Raw genomic sequence first — 17,719 nt, 5'->3', positions numbered from 1 at the left:
GTGTGGATAATACCAATGTCCTCTATCTCTCTCACCCTTCACGTGAACAGCAGCAGCCGTGTGGCAGTGAGGATGGATGGGGATATATGGGGCTTCCTCTTTCACTTCCTAAATAGGGGTCTGGTCAAGTGACTTTGTTCGAGAGTGAGGGGAGATGAAGTGAAGGAATGCAATGCAGCGGTGGGGTTGGTGGTTTCCGCTCAGGATGTCCACTTGTTTCTGCGTTTGGAGCCATGACAGATAGTGGGGTTGTGATTCATTATGATTTACCGTTTCGCAAGCACTTTAAATCAGTTAATTGTGTTGATTTCATAAGTTCTGGGCTAATTTTGCTATGTAGTGACAGTAATGTCATGCAGCAATGTAATGCATAGAAGCCAAACTGGAAGATCTAAGGGAAAATTCTTCCAAAAATGTTTTTAAATGACATCAAGGTCAGTAAATGATGACAGAATTTTCGTTTTTACGACTAGCCATCATAATATGTTGAATTTTTTACCGCATACTTACAATAAGTTTTGCAAACGTGGACGCTTAGGTGCTTAGGAACTTTGCAAACAAGTCTCTTGTGCATTTTTTAGAAGAAAACCTCAGCTAAGCAGATGCTCGCTGGTCTCTTGTGCGTCAGAACTGATGACAGCACTTCATGAGCACACAACATACACATGACCCACTGAGGAGAATTCAGGCTTCCTCCCACACTGTCACTTCCTTCTCCATCCCAGACCTCTGCCACTGATGCACTTGCCTTTTAGACTGGCTAAATACAGGATTAAACCGGCCATAAAACTCTTTGGGTCACGCTTTTGTCAAAGCCTCATGTGCACTCTTTTATTTTTAACAACGCAAACTTAAAAGGCTGAACATTTCATGAGCACTGAGTTGACAAAAAGTGCACAACTGTAAGTATGGAGCCGCAAGGGCTACATCCTGTATATTTCACCCATGTAGCCATCTCAGGATACAAGGATATACTCGTAAAAATAAAGTTCTTTATTGGCATTGATGATTCCATGAGGAGCGTTTAACATCCATGAAACCTTTTCGTTCTATAAAAGGTTTTTTAAAGTGGAAGTCATTTTTAAAATGTTTTTCACACCACAAAAATAATGTTTTTTTTATTTTAGTTTTGATATATATTTTTTGTTTTGTGTTTTCTTTTGTGTGTGTGTTTGTGTTTTGTTTCTTTGGGGAGCCCAAAATGGTTTGCTAAAAGTCCTTTTTTGCTGATTTCTTTTTAAAGGCGTACCGTAAGAAAGCATGCACATCTGATTAAGATTAATTTTTAAACCTGGAAACAAACTAGATGCTAAAATTAAAGATATTCTTTGCTGTCTAACAGTTCAATGGAATTAAAGAGAATTTTTTTTTTTTACTGAACACGGACTTTCACCATGCTTTTATCTTAATATGGTTTAGGCGGGGGTCAAATCTAGCTGACAACAGTAATTCGTAGTGTAATGGAATAATATATGACAGTGGTTCCTCATATGCAACAAAAAATGGATTGAAACTACCACATACCAAGCATGCAGTTCAGAATTTCATGAAGTTTCTAAAAATGTATAAAGTTATAAGTATAAATGGTTTAGGATCACTCAACAGAATGTGAAAAAAGTATATAACGTAATATAATGAATTGATTCATAGTAATTCAGATAAGATGATATTAGGGATGACATAATATGGAAGTTTGAATAAAGAAGCTGTCGCACAAAGCTCAAAACATTTCACGCCTCCAGCTGGGGTGTTGTTGCTCGCGTTTGTCTCCGCTGATCTTGAAACCAGCTCGTATAGCATAACAGGACCATGATGGCGAAAGAACATGGGGACAGAGAAGACGAGCTTTCCCACAGGTGGCAAACCGGGATCAGACTTCAAAAGGTGTTATCAGGCCTCGCCATCTCGTGTCGAGCTCACTTGTCAGCACTTTCTCCACCAAGGGCATTTGACACTCTCACTCTTATGTGCATCAACAGAATTAGGGAAGTTATGTGTTAATTTGAGGTGACATTTCACACCAGCGACTGCACCACAAACAATCTGCATTATTGTTTCTCGTAATGAGACTGTGTTATGTGTGCTTATTTTGTAATAGATAGCACAGTACACACAATCCAAAAAAAAAACAAAGCTGATTTTGTAGATGACTTTTTCTTCAGCTTCAGTCTTATTTCTTTTCTGTTTTGTTATATAAAGATTTAACAACTTCCAAATATTCAGTTTAAAACATATTTGTTTAAATTACTTTGACCTATTTTGACTATTGTGATATATATATATATATATATATATATATATATATATATATATATATATATATATATATATATATATATATATATATATATATATATATATATATATGATATTCTAAACATTTAGTCAATAAATCATCAGCTAAAAATATGTATTTTGTACAAGTTGTGTAAATTCTGTCTACTTAAATTTTGACTAATTTCTATGAAAACCAACAGTTTTGTCCCTTTTTTATATTAATTTGATATTAGAGTTCTTAGTCAGTAATAAGCAGGCTTGATATAAAAAGTAAACCAGAATTTTTGTGAAATATTAATTAAAGTTTTCTATTTGTAGATCATTTAGAATGTATTTCTTTGATGGCAAGGATTTCATCAGCAGCATTACTTCAGTTTTTGTAAGTTTGTAAGATTTTATCCATTAAAAAAATTAATGAAATGTGTGCAAACTAAAAGTCCAAAGTGTCATAGCTGAAGAGGCCCCCTGAGAAACTGACAAGTGCTCCGTTGCCAGTCATACAGTGTTTTCCTGGCTCTCTGACCTTGTTTTCATACCTTGTGGAAAGGTGAAGAAACCCACCTTCCCACAGGAGTGAAGTGAGAGGTGAATCTCGCTTTTATCTGTTTATCTATCAGCAACTCATCTGTCTGTCCAAACCGAAAGGCCGATTGTACAACACAGTGAGCCAGCTTCTGACATCTCTTCAGCCTTGGAACTTCTTATAGATGGCGTGCATTCGTAGCACTTCATATTTTTGGTCAGCCAGTGAAAACCTCTGTAAGACGGGACCGTGTCTGTGTGTGAGTGTGAAGACAGACACCTCGATGAAAAAGCAGAGCCTTTTAATTGTAACTGCTGGTAGTTTTACTACCAAATTCATGCAAATATCCGTCCCGCCGCATGTGCAGTGTAAACAAGCGTTTAGTGCTTGGAGACAGAGAAAGAAACAGTATGGGAAAATATCCACTCTGTCACCTCCACAACAAACTGTGATACTGAGAACAGTAGCGTGCCACTCCCTGCTGTCAAGCCACCATAAAGAAGAAGTGTATAAATACCGCCGATAAACAAAGCACTGAGTCTGCAGAAAGACTTTTTGTGGTGTGAGAAAACTGCAAGTTTGTCAGTCACAGGATTAGGACCGTCTGTGATGTCTGTTGCTGTATACATAATAACTCGTCCTGATGATATGACAGAAATCAAATGAGCTACTTAAAAAATACACACACACAGCTTTGCTAACGATTTTTTCTAGGCACTCGTAATGAGTCATTAATCATTACAATAGTACTTGATGTTGGCCAACAGGATGTTCCATGGAAGTTGTTTCTTAATGTGCCATTCAGTACAAGACTTTCAAGGCTTATGCATCCTTTGTTCAATTTGAGTAAACATCTTATCTCAAAAACATTATACTTTTGGCTGTTACACAGATTTTGACATTTATTTTTTACATTTTAATATAGTGACACGGGATAGTTTAAAAAAAAATTACATTTAGTAATAATTCATTTAATATTCAAACCGTCTTTTAATACACTTTGCTGTTATCAGAAGAAACTTATTAGCTAATTAATGTATTATTAGCAATATTCAATGCTATTATATTATGTTTTTGCTTTATATTACTTTATATAATTTGGATGCGAAATATTTATAACTAAAAAGCTAAAAATTATATAATTAAATGAACGCTGAAGCTATTTGAATCATTTTGTCACTGATGATAAGAATGAAATGTTGTAATTATTTAGCGGTTTATTTATTTATTTATTTGTTCGTTTAATTTTAAATAAATATATTTTTGAAAACGATTTATTTTAGCGTCTTTGCTTTTGTCACAGAACACGTCGAAAAATTACCACGATTAAATGATAATTGCAATAATACATTAAAATGCAATAACCTATGACAGAACAGCAGAAATCCACTGAGGGACAAATACATAAAACAAATTATAATTTAGCTGGCCAGGTAATATGTAAACAGGAAAAAAGATTCATAGATGTCGTAGAGTGACTTAGTCAAATATATCATTTTTTTAGGTGGGCTAAATATTTCTACAGACGTATAGCAGAAACTGGGAGAAAGCTCCACTGCTTTCTTTGTGTAATATTGCTGTTGAGATGTCCTCTGCAGTTGACTCAATCAATGAAATCAAAGTTGTGCTGATCTTGCAGGACAAGCTAAGTTTCCCTTCTCCCTCCATCCCGACACCAGTGGTCCTCCAGACACATGCGTCTAAACACATTACCCCCGGTGAATGTAGCATGATAAACGTCAGCGTGTGTAGAAGACGTCACCCTGATTTTGTTTTGTTCTTCTGGCCAGCCATTTTGGAGAGCAGGGAATACCCTTGAGTTTAATTCAAGTTCATAGCACCTCACAGGAGAGATACAGATTGCACCATCTGCATAATTCAGACAGCGTTCACACTGACATAGACAAGTGCTTTTGACTAATTGTTTGATGATTGCATTAGATTCTCAATCTCTCAAACATGTAATACAACCCCTTGGGCTGTTGAAGGGTGAGTAAATGTTTAGCAATGCGCAGTTGCCTTTTGTAATGCTTTTTGGCAGAAGGATCTGGAGTGTGATTTGAAACTGACTGGCACAATGAAAATATCGAGCTTAAGGAATAAATATTAGAAAGGTTAAATCTGCAAAAGGTCAGACAGAATTAAAAGGCATTCTGCCTCGGCTTGTACGATAACAAAAGAGCAGTTTCTGCTTCCTTGTTGTTAATTTCACATAATTCTTTAAGGAAAGCAAATAAGCAAAGAACCGTTAAGGATCACTGACCTTGGTCAACCTAAACCAAATTTAAGATTTAGTTTTCTGTACAAATATTTAATTATTAAAACAACATACTTGAGGAGACCTCTTTTTAGACGGGATAAAAATGTGCATTTATTTAACGCGAGACAAAATCATTTTTATGCTTAAAATGAAAGATGAAAACGCCGTTGAAAATGCATTCTCTCAAAACAAGGTTCAGTGAAATGTAATATATCTTGAGTCAACAAGAGACCTTCCCTGTTTCCTTTCTCAGTAATGTCATAGTACTTCCATTTTACGTTTTCTCTGCCGACTTGCTTTGTTTCGTTTCCAGTCTCTATGCAGTTTATCAGGTGGTCATTATTCTTGACCTCATTTAGCCTACAGCTCAATTTGGCTGATTATTTAAAAGCCTTTAGCAGACACATGAGCAGTAATAGATTACATCACAAAATCCATAAATGAAATCAATTTGCATGAATCAATAAGTAGATGGAGAGTCTGTGATACAGACACCGAGACGGTGCTGATCAATAACCGAGAGTATGTTAATTCACAGCTAGCCAGAAACGCAAGCAACTGCTTTCCAACCCATTCGTTTTATTAAGTTGAAATGTGATGAGCGATACAAATTTAAAAGTTAATATTTGGGTCAATTGTCAATGCTGGTTGGTTTAGAGAGGCTTTAACAGCTCCTAGGATCAGCTGTAACTTCACACTCTCTCAAACTGATGAGGCAGATGGAAAGAGAGCGGGTAGAGCAGGCGCGTCTCCTCGACAGCCGCTGGTTAAACCGTGAGAGTGTTTGCGGTGTATCCGAGCTGGTAGATGAGTCGAGATAAAGACTCTATGAGGCAGCAGGAAACGTTGGATGAGGGCGAGTGAGTCAAGCAGAAAGGGCCCTTATCTGTTTTAAACAGCGCTCTCCTCTTAGGCATCTCTTAACCACATGCAATCAGATTTTTCAATCCTGATAAGAAAAAAAGAATAAAAATCATGAACTTTTTTCAAATTAAAACCGAAACTTGTGGTTATGAACCATTATAACGGTCTAAAAGGCAATTAGCGCTTCATTAATGTGGCTCTGGAAGTCAGTATTTAACTTTTGATTAAACGTTTAATGCTATATTCGCTGTATTTATTAGGTGTGCTCAGATACAAAGATTTTGACTCGATAGGCTGAGAATTATTTTCATATTATGGTAGGCCTAGATAACCCATGAATGGCTCATATTGCAAATAAAAACGAATCATTTTAAAGGATGCAAGTGATTTATATCATCACAAGTGTACTGTATGAAAAATGGATATGTATTTGAATGTTGAATGCCGATTTAATGCAGATTATATTTAACGGTGTTAATAAATGATTAGTGTTTTAAAGTATTCCATTTAAGTGCAGTAGAGGATGACAAGAATTATGTAAAAACAAGGGGAAATGAGCATGAACAATTAAAGAAATATCAGCTGACGGTGATACATTAGAAAATATTCTATAAGTATTTATATAATTAATTTAAAAAAAATATGTTAGATGGGAAAAAACATATTTGAATGTAAAAACGAGCACAGTTAAACATCAAACCAACTGATAATGATTAATTAAATAACAATATTTGGCAGAAACCAATATGGTATCATCATGTTGTGTATCCTTTTATAGGAATGTATTAGTTTTATTAGTAATATATGAAAGTGGCTGTTAAATGAAGGAAATACCTAATGTAAATCAAAAAATAATTTAATAGCCAATTTTGGCTGATATCTGATATTGATAAAGTTATTTTGGAAGCGATTAATCGCGACGAATCGTTGGACAGCACTAGTAGTGATAAATGTGAGTGTTTGACGAAAGAAAAAGGTCATCCAAGTGTAAAAGCAGCTCGCAAAAAAGGTGCGCTGTGCATAATCCACTTCGAACTTTTCCTACAATTTTTTCGCCAAGGAGCTCTGTGTTGTTTCTGCATTACAAAGACAAAAGTGCAAAACAGATGAGCTGGCCTGAGCACAGAGCTGCACCTGTCACCTTCCCCAAGCCACACGCTCAGCCCACACAGCAAAGACCACAGGACACAAAGACTGCTTTCACCTGAGACACACTGTGGCTTCTATTAATAGCACGCTTCGGCAGTGGTGCTGACACACACATCTAGAAGTAGCGGCGGTGGTTACCTTCACTGACAGCAGTTACTATAATGTGGCTTGTATTACTCATGCGCTGAGAGGGTGTGAACCAAGGTCATGAAGCTAAAACACTGACAAATAGCACTCGGGTTATTTATCTCCGTTCTTTTTGGTCAAAGGAACGGTCTGAAATCAGCCCGCCAGCTCGAAATGTACTAGGGGAAGATACGAAACAAAGGGCAAGAACGGGTCACGCCGGGGAGCGAGCGGAAAAGTTTACACACGCCATCAACTCCAACACGCTGCGCTCCGCCGGATCCGCAGGGATTGAAAACAACCGTGTGTCATCATCATTTGAAGGCCGAAAATAGGAGCGGGGGCGTTGAAACCGAAATCTCTCCCGAAAACTACAGAAGAGTCGGCCGAGCCGTTTTGGCACGCGTCATCACATTGTTTTCCCCTGACTTGTATTTTCATGTCATTGTTTTGTATCCTCGGGCCAAACACCCTCCTCCAGATGGTGACTGTACTAGTCTCTTCTTGATGGAAAGTCAGATGTTTACCAGAGCCCAGTGAGGGGCAGAAGAGCTGACGAGGGCAGTCAGGTAACTAAAGGTCTCTCCACTTGCGAAGTCTGGTTTAATTGGGATGACACAGACCTGTGTTAGGGATGGATATACACCCATGTGTGACCAAGTTTGTCCGATATCCCTTTTAAAATGGTAAGAGAACTTGCCGGCAGCCTACAACACTTTCTACACTCGTCCCGAGTAAAGTTTTTCCACCGAGCAAACATCTTGCAATGAGTTGCTTGCATCTGTTTCTGTAGGCATTTCTGTTCATGCTCAGCATACAATTGTTGAAATCCTAAAAGTGACAGTTCAGACAAAAAATCATTTACTCCTCTTCGTGTTGTGTGAAACACACACAGTTTTTTTTTTTGTTGTTGTTGGAAAAATCCCTCTCTTGTTTTTTGGTCCATACAATAAAAGTGAGTGAGGTTTAGTGTTGATTATACTTTAGTTTGACAGACAAAAAAAGTCTTCAAAATATATTTCTTTATGTTCCACTTATAAAAAATAAAAACTTTTTAAGTACAAAAATCTAAGCATCCCTAATTCAAAATGCATTTACTTGAAAATAAAACTGCTTATATATATATATATATATATATATATATATATATATGTGTGTGTGTGTGTGTGTGTATTAGTGCTGTAAAATTATTAATCACAATTAATTGCATCCAAAATCAAAGTTTTTGTTTACATAATATATGTATGTTTACTATATATTTATATATACTAGATATTATATATAAATTTAATATATAAAATAACCTATATATGTATCCATATCTATCTATATATATATATATATATATATATATATTTATATATATATATATATATAATATACACAGTATATAACAGTATAAACATATATATAAACAAGAACTTTTTTATTCATTTAATTTTTCTTATTTTGGGTGTGATTAATCACAATTAATCATTTGACAGCACTTGTGTGTGTGTGTGTGTGTGTGTGTGTGTGTGTGTGTGTGCGCGTGTATGTATATATAATAAGATATCTAAAAGATAACATATTAAGTCTTGATTTTTGATTTTTCAATTGAATTAAGTTTATTTTTCTTACCCCATCACTACATTAACTTAAGTAGGAACTTTGAAAATCATTTTAACGTATAAAAGATCATAATTGCTTGTGTAATTTATAGATTCCCCTATATTTATGCACCTACTTGTTTGGGTTTAGGTAGAGAAATTAAACATGATTAAATATGTGCTATACATTTAGTAGCAACAACTGCGTTTTAAGAACCACAAGTGGGTTTCATTACTCAAGAGGAGTGATTAAAGCTGTGATCATTGGACAGTCATTGAGCTGTACCTGAGGGGGAGGCTGTGGCTCAAAACATGAAAACAAGATAAATAATTAACCGCCAACAATCACTTGTTGTTCTGTTTAATCAAGCTATTAATAGTAAAGCTCAGGGGTGGCTTTTGAACGTATAAAAATTCAAGATAGTAAACAGCTTCTGAATTTGTTCTGAGTGTTAATTAAAGCCTTCATTGCCCGAATTCTATGTTAAATATATATTTTTGTGATGTTTATTAATTTTTAAAAAGCAACTTTTTCATGTTAAAACGTAATTGCATTTCACATCAACAACCCGTGTGGATTTTACAGCAAACAACACACAACTAAGCAGTATTTTGACACTTAAGCTGTGAGGCGGTACGCATGAATCTTTAAAATGTTCTAGAAATCAATAAGAGACTGATCCTGTAAAACAGTGTGCAGGAAAAAAAACCCATAAAGAACCCTTCAAAGGCTGAGGCCACTTAAGATTTGTTTTAACTGTGTAAAGCTGCAATAATTTGATCAAAAATACAGTTAAAACAGTCACATTGTGATATTTGATTTACAATGTTTTACTTTTTTTTCAGTAATAGTAAAACTTTTACCTTTGAAAATCATTTTAATATTGTGATTTGCTCTTCAGACGTATAATTATGATTACTTGTTGAAAATGGTTGTGTTGAGTAAATTTTTTTTTTTTTTTTATGGTTCTTGAATTAATAGAAAATGAAAGAAGAAAAAAAAAGCATTGAATTGAAACAGAAATCTTTCTAACATTGTAAAATGTATGTATATTTTCGACAACGTTGTCGGAGTCATCAGTCTTATGAAGTGAGTTGCTGGCGCCCTCTGTGGTTTACAGAGATCTATTGCTTGTGTGACATAAGGACAGACTTCCCAGAATTCCTCGTTCTGTGAACGCTGTGAACACACAGTTACTGACCTAAAATAAGGACGACTGTTTATTTATTTATTTATTTTTTAATTCTGCCTAAGTAACTCTGCAGCGAGTCGGTTTCATGCATATCCGTTAAAATACTCTTAAATACGGTGTGCTCCTGAAGTAGGCTACGCGCCAAAACACTGGTGAAAATGCATTTAATACAAATGACCTGCACAATGGTTTAAATGAGGTTGTCGAGTTTTAAAATGTAGGCCTACTTAAATTTTCGAATTTAAGTGATTCGATGGAAACAAGAACATCTGAACAAAGGAGCTCGTATGATCCGTCGCAAATTTGCTTATTTTTTTTTACAATGGCCTAGATATGGTGCAGGATCTTACACATTACTTATTCATTTTATGTATTTAGTTTTTTTAATGTATATTCAAGTTTTGGAAATTGGGTCAGTTTTTTTTTACTGAGAAGAATGGCCCGAATTCACCCTCATTGTTAATACAACAAATACAATTTGCAACACGGTCCTTAATAGTTAAATGTCCAGATGATTAGTGCAGCCCTTGTGCATATCAATCATAAAACATAACCCAATCAAAACTCCCTTTTAACATAGGCATGCTAGTCAGTAACTACTTACTGTACATATGCAACGTTTAAAGGTGCCTAAAAAGACTAAGGTTTTTGTATGAAGTGTCTTGTGCTTTTCCAATAATTAATTTGATCAAAATAAAGTAAAATATTATTGGGAAATACAATAATTTCAAGGTTCCTAATGCAATAGAAACATGTTAAAAATTAAAGTAATTGCTGACCCTAACCTTTTGAAATATTAAACTAAATAATATGTATAAGAATATGTTAACATGAGACTCCTGTATATAAGACTAATTTAATACTAAGGGAGCCTTTATAAATAACTGTTACATTCCACATCCCCACAAAACATCTCCAAACAAATTGTTCATCAAATGAAGAGTTTTATTAAAATGAGGCAATCATTAAACAATGAACTGTTTTTCCCCCCACCATCTTTGGTGAAATAAATATTCAAATGCCTCAAGCATAGTCAAAGTACCAAACATTTCCAATTTAGTACAACCGTTTTGATTCATTCCTTTCTCTAACATCATCCAAGGCACATCAAACACATAATCACGAGTGACTATTGTTTTGGGATTTTTTTGCAATATATGAATATAAAAGTAATAGTGTTACAAAGGAGGTCACTGTCATAACTCCACAACTTTAAACAACACAGAAATAAACAGACAACCAAATACAGACAAAGTGGATTTCAAAATAGGCCATCACCGAAAAGAAAAGTACTTTAGTTCATCCAACCACAGTATATAAAGACTGCTAATGATTACCCATCAAATGCAATGAGTACAATTCAAGTTCAGAAAAAGAAAATCAGTATCTTTGCACATTTGTCTTTTATATATTGCATACAAATCATTCAAACTATTTTCCTGATGAATCTACAAGCTTTGTTCCGATTGGTAAAAGTGCTGTACTAAAGCATAGCAGACCACCACCGGCGCTGTTCTCCTGTGTTCACGTTACTGCAGACATCTCGACCTGGGCCAAGTCCCCATAATCACGTTGTCGATTGCACCGTGAGCCTGCCTGCCCTCCTGCTGACCCTTGTGACCTCTGTGCAGGCCGGGCCCCAGCGTCAGGTTAGTGAGGTCCACTAGTTCCCTCCTGTGAGAAAGCAGTGTCACCATGTGGTCGAGTTTGGAGCGAATGGAGCTGTAGTGGTGCTGTCTCTCTTTGGTGATCTTGAGGAAGCACTCCCTCAGGTTGAGCTCTTGCGGGGCAAGACAGACAGGTGGGTGACAGTCCACCTCTTGTAGATTGCAAGCGGATGAAGTTTTGGGGTTGATCTTGTTGCTGCTGGACGAGGTTTTCGATTTAAGCGCGCCGTTGTCAGCACATGTTTGCACGCTCACGTCTGCTGTTTGGCAGGCGGTTTGTGTTGAAATGTCAAAGGAAGGTGCAGGCGAAGAGATCGTCCCATCGACTGTCTGAGTCTGAGTAGTAACATTCGTTGTTGGCAAGAGAGGGGGGTCATCCGAGGCGAGAGCTTCCTCTCTGAGCTCTTGTTCGATCCAGTCCTCACCTAGAGTGGAAGTATCAGAAACTGGGTTACTCTTTCTGTCTCGATCTTCAGTGTCTTTATTCATCTGTCGGATCTCTAGGGTATGAAGTCTGGCTGGAGTGCTCGTCAGACATTCTGGTTGAGCCTTTGTTGTTCGTGCCAAGTAGGAGGGAGGCGTTCCAGGTGGTTTGAGGACAAGATGGTCATATAAAGTGCTGCTTCTGGCACTAGAGGGAGCTCTTGTATTCGCTGGCAGTGGCAGGGACTGGGCATAGAGGATGCGGAACTCTTCGTCAAATTTCTCGGTTATCTGGCCAGATAATTCGATAAGGTTGCTGCTGTTTAGTTTGCCATCTGTCCAGTTAAACCTGTAGATAAAAATGTGCCAAAATAAATAGGAAATGTATGAATAGAACTGGAGTCATAACTATTATGCACCGATTGTCTGACATTTCATTTAATGTAACAAAATACATCATTTCTATATAATTGTTCTACATTGTCTGAAAGGAGACACACTTGCAAAATAGAAAACAGAACATTTTAGTCCATAGTCATTTTTCTAAATATCTGCTCTTGCGTTGCGCAGAAGTCGTACAGTTTTGGAACAACAATTTTCACCTTTATTCCATTAAAGCTGCAGTCCGTACGTTTTGTATCTTTATGTCGCCATCTCTGCTTGAAAACCTGGAATTGAGTGGGTTTGTACTCTGGCTCATCTCTAGCCCTGCACTGGACTGAATCCTGTACTTAGTAATCACAGATTCTAGCTTACATATCGCAATATATGATCTAAACATGAATTCTCACCATATATCGTCCCCTGAACAAGTAAGTAACATGTCTGCCATGGTTATTTTGACCAGCTGAGGAAAAAAGTATCACGATAAATTATGCTACCAACGGTGATCAATTAGCTCATATCACATCAAAGTAGGACTGGGTAAAAAAAATACTGATATCTCGATATTAGTCAATTCTCATTTTACGGAACGATAGCCTAGCCTTTTTAAAGAGCATCAACATTAATACCAGTTTAGCACAAAATAAACACGACTAAACATCTGAAGGCAAGTTAAAAGAAAGAGAACAACTTTACAGTCTGTATCCTGTCTCATGTAATTGCTCAGTGTTTCAACCGTGCAAAGACATCCTAAGTCTTCTATAACGTTATAGGTTCACATTTATCTCAGAATATTCGGTGACCATAAACTCAGATAGAAAAACAGACTTGTAGAGAGGGGCATTTTGCTAAATATTATTAACATATTATGCATTTTTACTGTCCTTCAATGTTTCATTTATATTTAAATAAATCCGTCAAGTTTTTATGACGGCCACCATTGTTTATTAAAAAGGTCAATTTAAAGTAGAAGTATTATGTAATTATAACTTTATTATTTAAAAAAGTATATTAAGTGTAATATTTTGCAGAGGTCCTGTTTACACTAGTGCGTTTACAAAATGCATTACTTGCTACGACCAGCCCTACGTCAAACTGTGCAAATTATTATTATTGTTATACATTATTCTGAAATTATTAATGTTAACAGCATCCGCATTGCATGACTATGAGTATGGATTGTATTAGCATGCAGCTTTCAATTCCTGTACAGAATCTCTAATTGTCACATTATTCAAATTTCATATTTCATACATATAAAAAAACTACCCATGCCCCCTTCAAACTGGTTGTCTTTAAAATTCAAATCTTGTGTGAACCCAGGCTATCTGTAATCAGAAGCAAATTTAAAACTGGAGTATAATTTAATTTCATTCATGCGCTTCATATAATCCTTTCTGGATTACAATCCGACATCAAAATAATTTTTTTAACTCTTAATTATTCTAGCTACTGTGAGTAAAAGCTATAAGCGATGCAGCATCCTCGTGCACGACTTCTTTTTGTTTACAGACGTGACGTAACGACGCAGTGCCATTCTTCAATGTCCTACGAAAACCTACCCCTACGACTCAAATTAGAAAACTGACTAAACTAAGTGATAGTTTTGAACACTGACATAATGTTTCACCAAAAAACGATACGGACTGTAGCTTCAAGATGTTGTGAAAGAGGGGTCTTTATTACCTATATGAACCTGTGGCCACTCTGTTTCCATCAATCAGCATGAAACGCTCATGAACCTTTCCAGTGATCCGAGCTCCTGATCTCATGTAGTAGGTAGAACCTGTTATGCTTCGTACCTTCATTTGCTTCACAAATAAAACAAAACACGTTTTAAAATTCAATTAAAAACACTAATACCATTAAATATAAAAACAACATTAATATCAGCACGAAGAACTCATACCAGCAGTTCATCCAGCTGTACACGAAGGTTTTTACACATCTGTAAGAACGAAGGAACAGAAGACTGGTCTAAAAGAATATACACAGGAACTCTGCGGCGCGTGCAAGCTTCCTGAAGGTCTTGGAAGATGTCCAGGTCTGTCAAGGAGTCTGTCACAATAGCAATCACCTAAGGATAAAAATAATGTCTGATTAATGAGAAATTAACAGCAGTAAACAATTCTTTATGCAACTGAGTATAGTTTGGCTAAACAAGGTGGGAAACTAATGAACATCTTAGAGCTTCAGCATCACTGAACTCGACGTTCTAGCTCATTCGTATGAGTGTCATGACTGCACAGCCGCTGGCTACACACCTTGATGATTTCTTATTACGTTTGGTTTTTAAGTACATGCAAGCTGGAACAGATCCAGGGTGCCTGCAGGTATAACCTCAATACATTCAGCTCCAAACCCCCTTCATCTGAAGGACCGAGGAGCCTGTCGTGGCACCTCCAGGTTCAGACCCTTGGAGGTAACAGTTCAGTGTGATAGACGCTTCTGTGCATTCTTAACATTCCACATGCAAGATACAGAGCACTAATTTGAATAAGTCACACACGCATACCCTTGCCTTACCTAAAAAGGCTGATTTTGTTTTTATTAACAAAACCGAAATAAGAGATTTCTAAATCATCATAATCTTGAATTCATTGTTACTCTTTTCACCTCTTAAAATTTTCAACTGGGAATTTCCCAGCTTGGTGACAGTAACTAAAAAAAAAAAAATAACAAAATGAAGGTGCTGTGATATTTAAGTAATACTTCTAAATTTTACTTTTAATTATTAATTTAACAAATACAGGCGTTTCATTAGTTTTTAGTAGATAGACTACTGCCTAATAAATATCTGTTTAAAAAGAAGAAACAACAATTACTACTAAAAATAACAACTAGAATACACACTCCTTGGATATACTAAACCAAATCTACACAGAATAAATCAGGTAAATATAAATTGTGTTTTAGATTACAGTGAAAGAGTTTAGATAATGACAAGCAGTAATGTCACCCTACTGAAATGAACTAACGTTAGTCTCTTTTGGAATAAGTACCAGTATCTATTAAATAGTAAAATGTAAAAATGTCACTATTGAATTACATACTAGTAATTTAAGAACGAATACCAGTAACAGAAAAGAAAATATATATATATATATATATATATATATATATATATATATATATATATATATATATATATATATATATATATATATATATATATATCATAGATGCGTCGATAGTAATGATTACATTTTTTGCTTGTCATTGAGGCACTATTTTTAAAAGGTTGCTTTAGAACGGTACGTTATTCACAGTGATGTTCATCACAGGGAGGAACGGATGAATTATTGCTACAGATAAATTAATCACCAGTGCCATGTCCATTTACGTATACTTTTTTTGGGCCTGAGAAATACCTCTTTCGCATTTTTTATCATCCTCCTGGCCGCTTCTTTGCAACTATAAATGCACTCTCCATAACTCGGCTGGAAGTAGGCGACGGCGCGTGTTACTCCACGGAAAGAGCCCGCGGTGAACGCAGGCCAGCCCATCTCTAAAACCGGAGGCTCAATATCTGAGATGTCGGGAAAGTAAGTGACAGATGAGCAGTCCAGTGTGCCAGAGTGGTCCAAATGAGAATCGTCCCCGTTCAAAGAGAGCGATCCGGGCACTACAGCAGCGCGGGAGATGCGCCTGATCTCTTCGCCCGAGAGAAAGTTAGGGATCCGCTCTTTCTGCAGGAACCCCGTGAAGGCTTCGACTCCGCCGGCGACCAGCTCCTCCAGAGCGAGTCGGTGTCTCTCGTTGTAAAGCTCTTTCAAGTTCAGGTCTTGGCCTGTCCTCGGCGTACGCCAGCCCGGCGAATCTTCAAGACACTGGGAAAGCGCCATAACGAAAGTTTATTAATCGCTCTAACGTCTCCTGAGACGAATACTACACTCTCTATTAACACCTGTGTCCTGTACTGTCAGAGGTCCCAGCCCACCGCCGGACGGCCATTGGTCGCCGCGTTGTTGCCAGTCAAGTTGTGGCGTCACGTGACCGGCAAGTAAGAACGCCATTGGTTAATGTGCCCTGCGTTTATTGGCCGAGAGTTTGAATTTGGAGGCAAACAAAGGCGGCGTGGAGGATCCTCCTCTGTGTTGTTGAACGTGAAATACACACGGCGGTGTTGTGAAACTAAACGGCCTCATAAAATACAAGTAATACGCCATATAAACACCAATATAAAATCAGCTAAGATTATGGCTGTCTAAGAAGCACTCCTGCAAAACTGATTAAGTAACTCGTAGGTTGTTAGCAATGCATATATATTATTTATAAAAATATCAATGATGTTATACAAATGTGCTATGCTCATCTTAATCGGTAATTTGTAACAGAGTGAATGTAGCAAAAAGACTAGCTCCATTCTTCTGTAATCGACTAAACCATTGCATAGACTTAATGTATATTTTATGCTCAGGCACAAACTGTAAAGACTTTTATTAGAATTAACTCAAAAGATTTTAACATTACGGCTCGAAAAAATACAGTTTATTAAATACACTTTTAAATATCAAATTAAATTGAACAATTAATCCATCAATTATAAAAAACACACACACAAACAACAAAATAACAGCAATGTAATAGATAACATAAAAACAGCAAACCTCTCTGACAAATGTGTTAAATTCTCTGCCTTTCAATTATATAGTTCAGTCTACTGATCTTGCCTTGATTATATAGTGATTATTCAATAGCTACAGCAAAGGTAATGATATAGTTTGGTGGACAAAATTCATTAAAAATCTGCTGTAGGCCTAATTTTAGAACAAATAAAATTAGTGCAAGAGAAACACATTTGTGCCATTGGACTTTTGTCTCAAAACCTTATTACCGAAATACAGTGACTGTGACAACCTCAATTTCCTCTGTGTAATATTTATAAAGCTAAACTATGTTCATTGTGCATTTACACCAGAAAATGAAAAATTTGTGCCGAGGCCTTAATGAAGGAAAAGCCCAAACCGCATGGCAACCGTCTCATAATGGACAGTAGGTGTTTTCGGGCTTTATCCAATCAGATTCATCTCTGCCTGTACTGTCAAAAAAAAAAAAAAAAAAAAAAAAAAGAGAGGGAAAAAAAGAAAGAAAAAAGCTGCACATCTGAAGGTGTAATTGCCACAGTGGCGTGAGGGGGGAGCCCCTGGATAGCAGGTCTTCCACCGCGTCCTAAGAAAAGAAAAGTAAAGACTTGGAAACATTATACGTATTTTATGTGGGTGCACCTACAAGGACTGAGTATAGCACAACCTGTTGATAAT

The 17,719-nt window shown here is 36.5% G+C and overlaps 1 protein-coding gene across 1 annotated transcript; it reads right to left on the bottom strand.

The window, feature by feature from the left end:
* Positions 1-10,908: 10,908 nt before the first annotated feature.
* fam83d (family with sequence similarity 83 member D) lies at positions 10,909-16,872 on the bottom strand. Its single transcript, XM_043252718.1, has 4 exons — positions 15,827-16,872; positions 14,365-14,532; positions 14,142-14,266; positions 10,909-12,420 (listed from the first exon to the last, which is right to left on the bottom strand). Exons 1-4 carry the CDS (start codon positions 16,298-16,300, stop codon positions 11,511-11,513), a joined length of 1,677 nt encoding a protein of 558 aa, XP_043108653.1. The 5' UTR covers positions 16,301-16,872; the 3' UTR covers positions 10,909-11,510.
* Positions 16,873-17,719: the final 847 nt, after the last annotated feature.

Source organism: Puntigrus tetrazona, chromosome 11, assembly GCF_018831695.1.
Source record: "Puntigrus tetrazona isolate hp1 chromosome 11, ASM1883169v1, whole genome shotgun sequence".
NCBI classification, from domain to species: domain Eukaryota; kingdom Metazoa; phylum Chordata; class Actinopteri; order Cypriniformes; family Cyprinidae; genus Puntigrus; species Puntigrus tetrazona.
This window is presented reverse-complemented; position numbering and strand designations above follow the sequence as displayed.

Bases quoted from the DNA above. Each gene is read 5' to 3' on its own strand.
- fam83d (XM_043252718.1), bottom strand. From the start codon at position 16,300: ATGGCGCTTTCCCAGTGTCTTGAAGATTCGCCGGGCTGGCGTACGCCG. The intron at 14,267-14,364 runs GTATGAGTTCTT...TTATTTGTGAAG, and splicing joins TACAGCTGGATGAACTGCTG to CAAATGAAGGTACGAAGCAT. The intron at 12,421-14,141 runs GTAATAAAGACC...TTTTATCTACAG, and splicing joins GTGGCCACAGGTTCATATAG to GTTTAACTGGACAGATGGCA.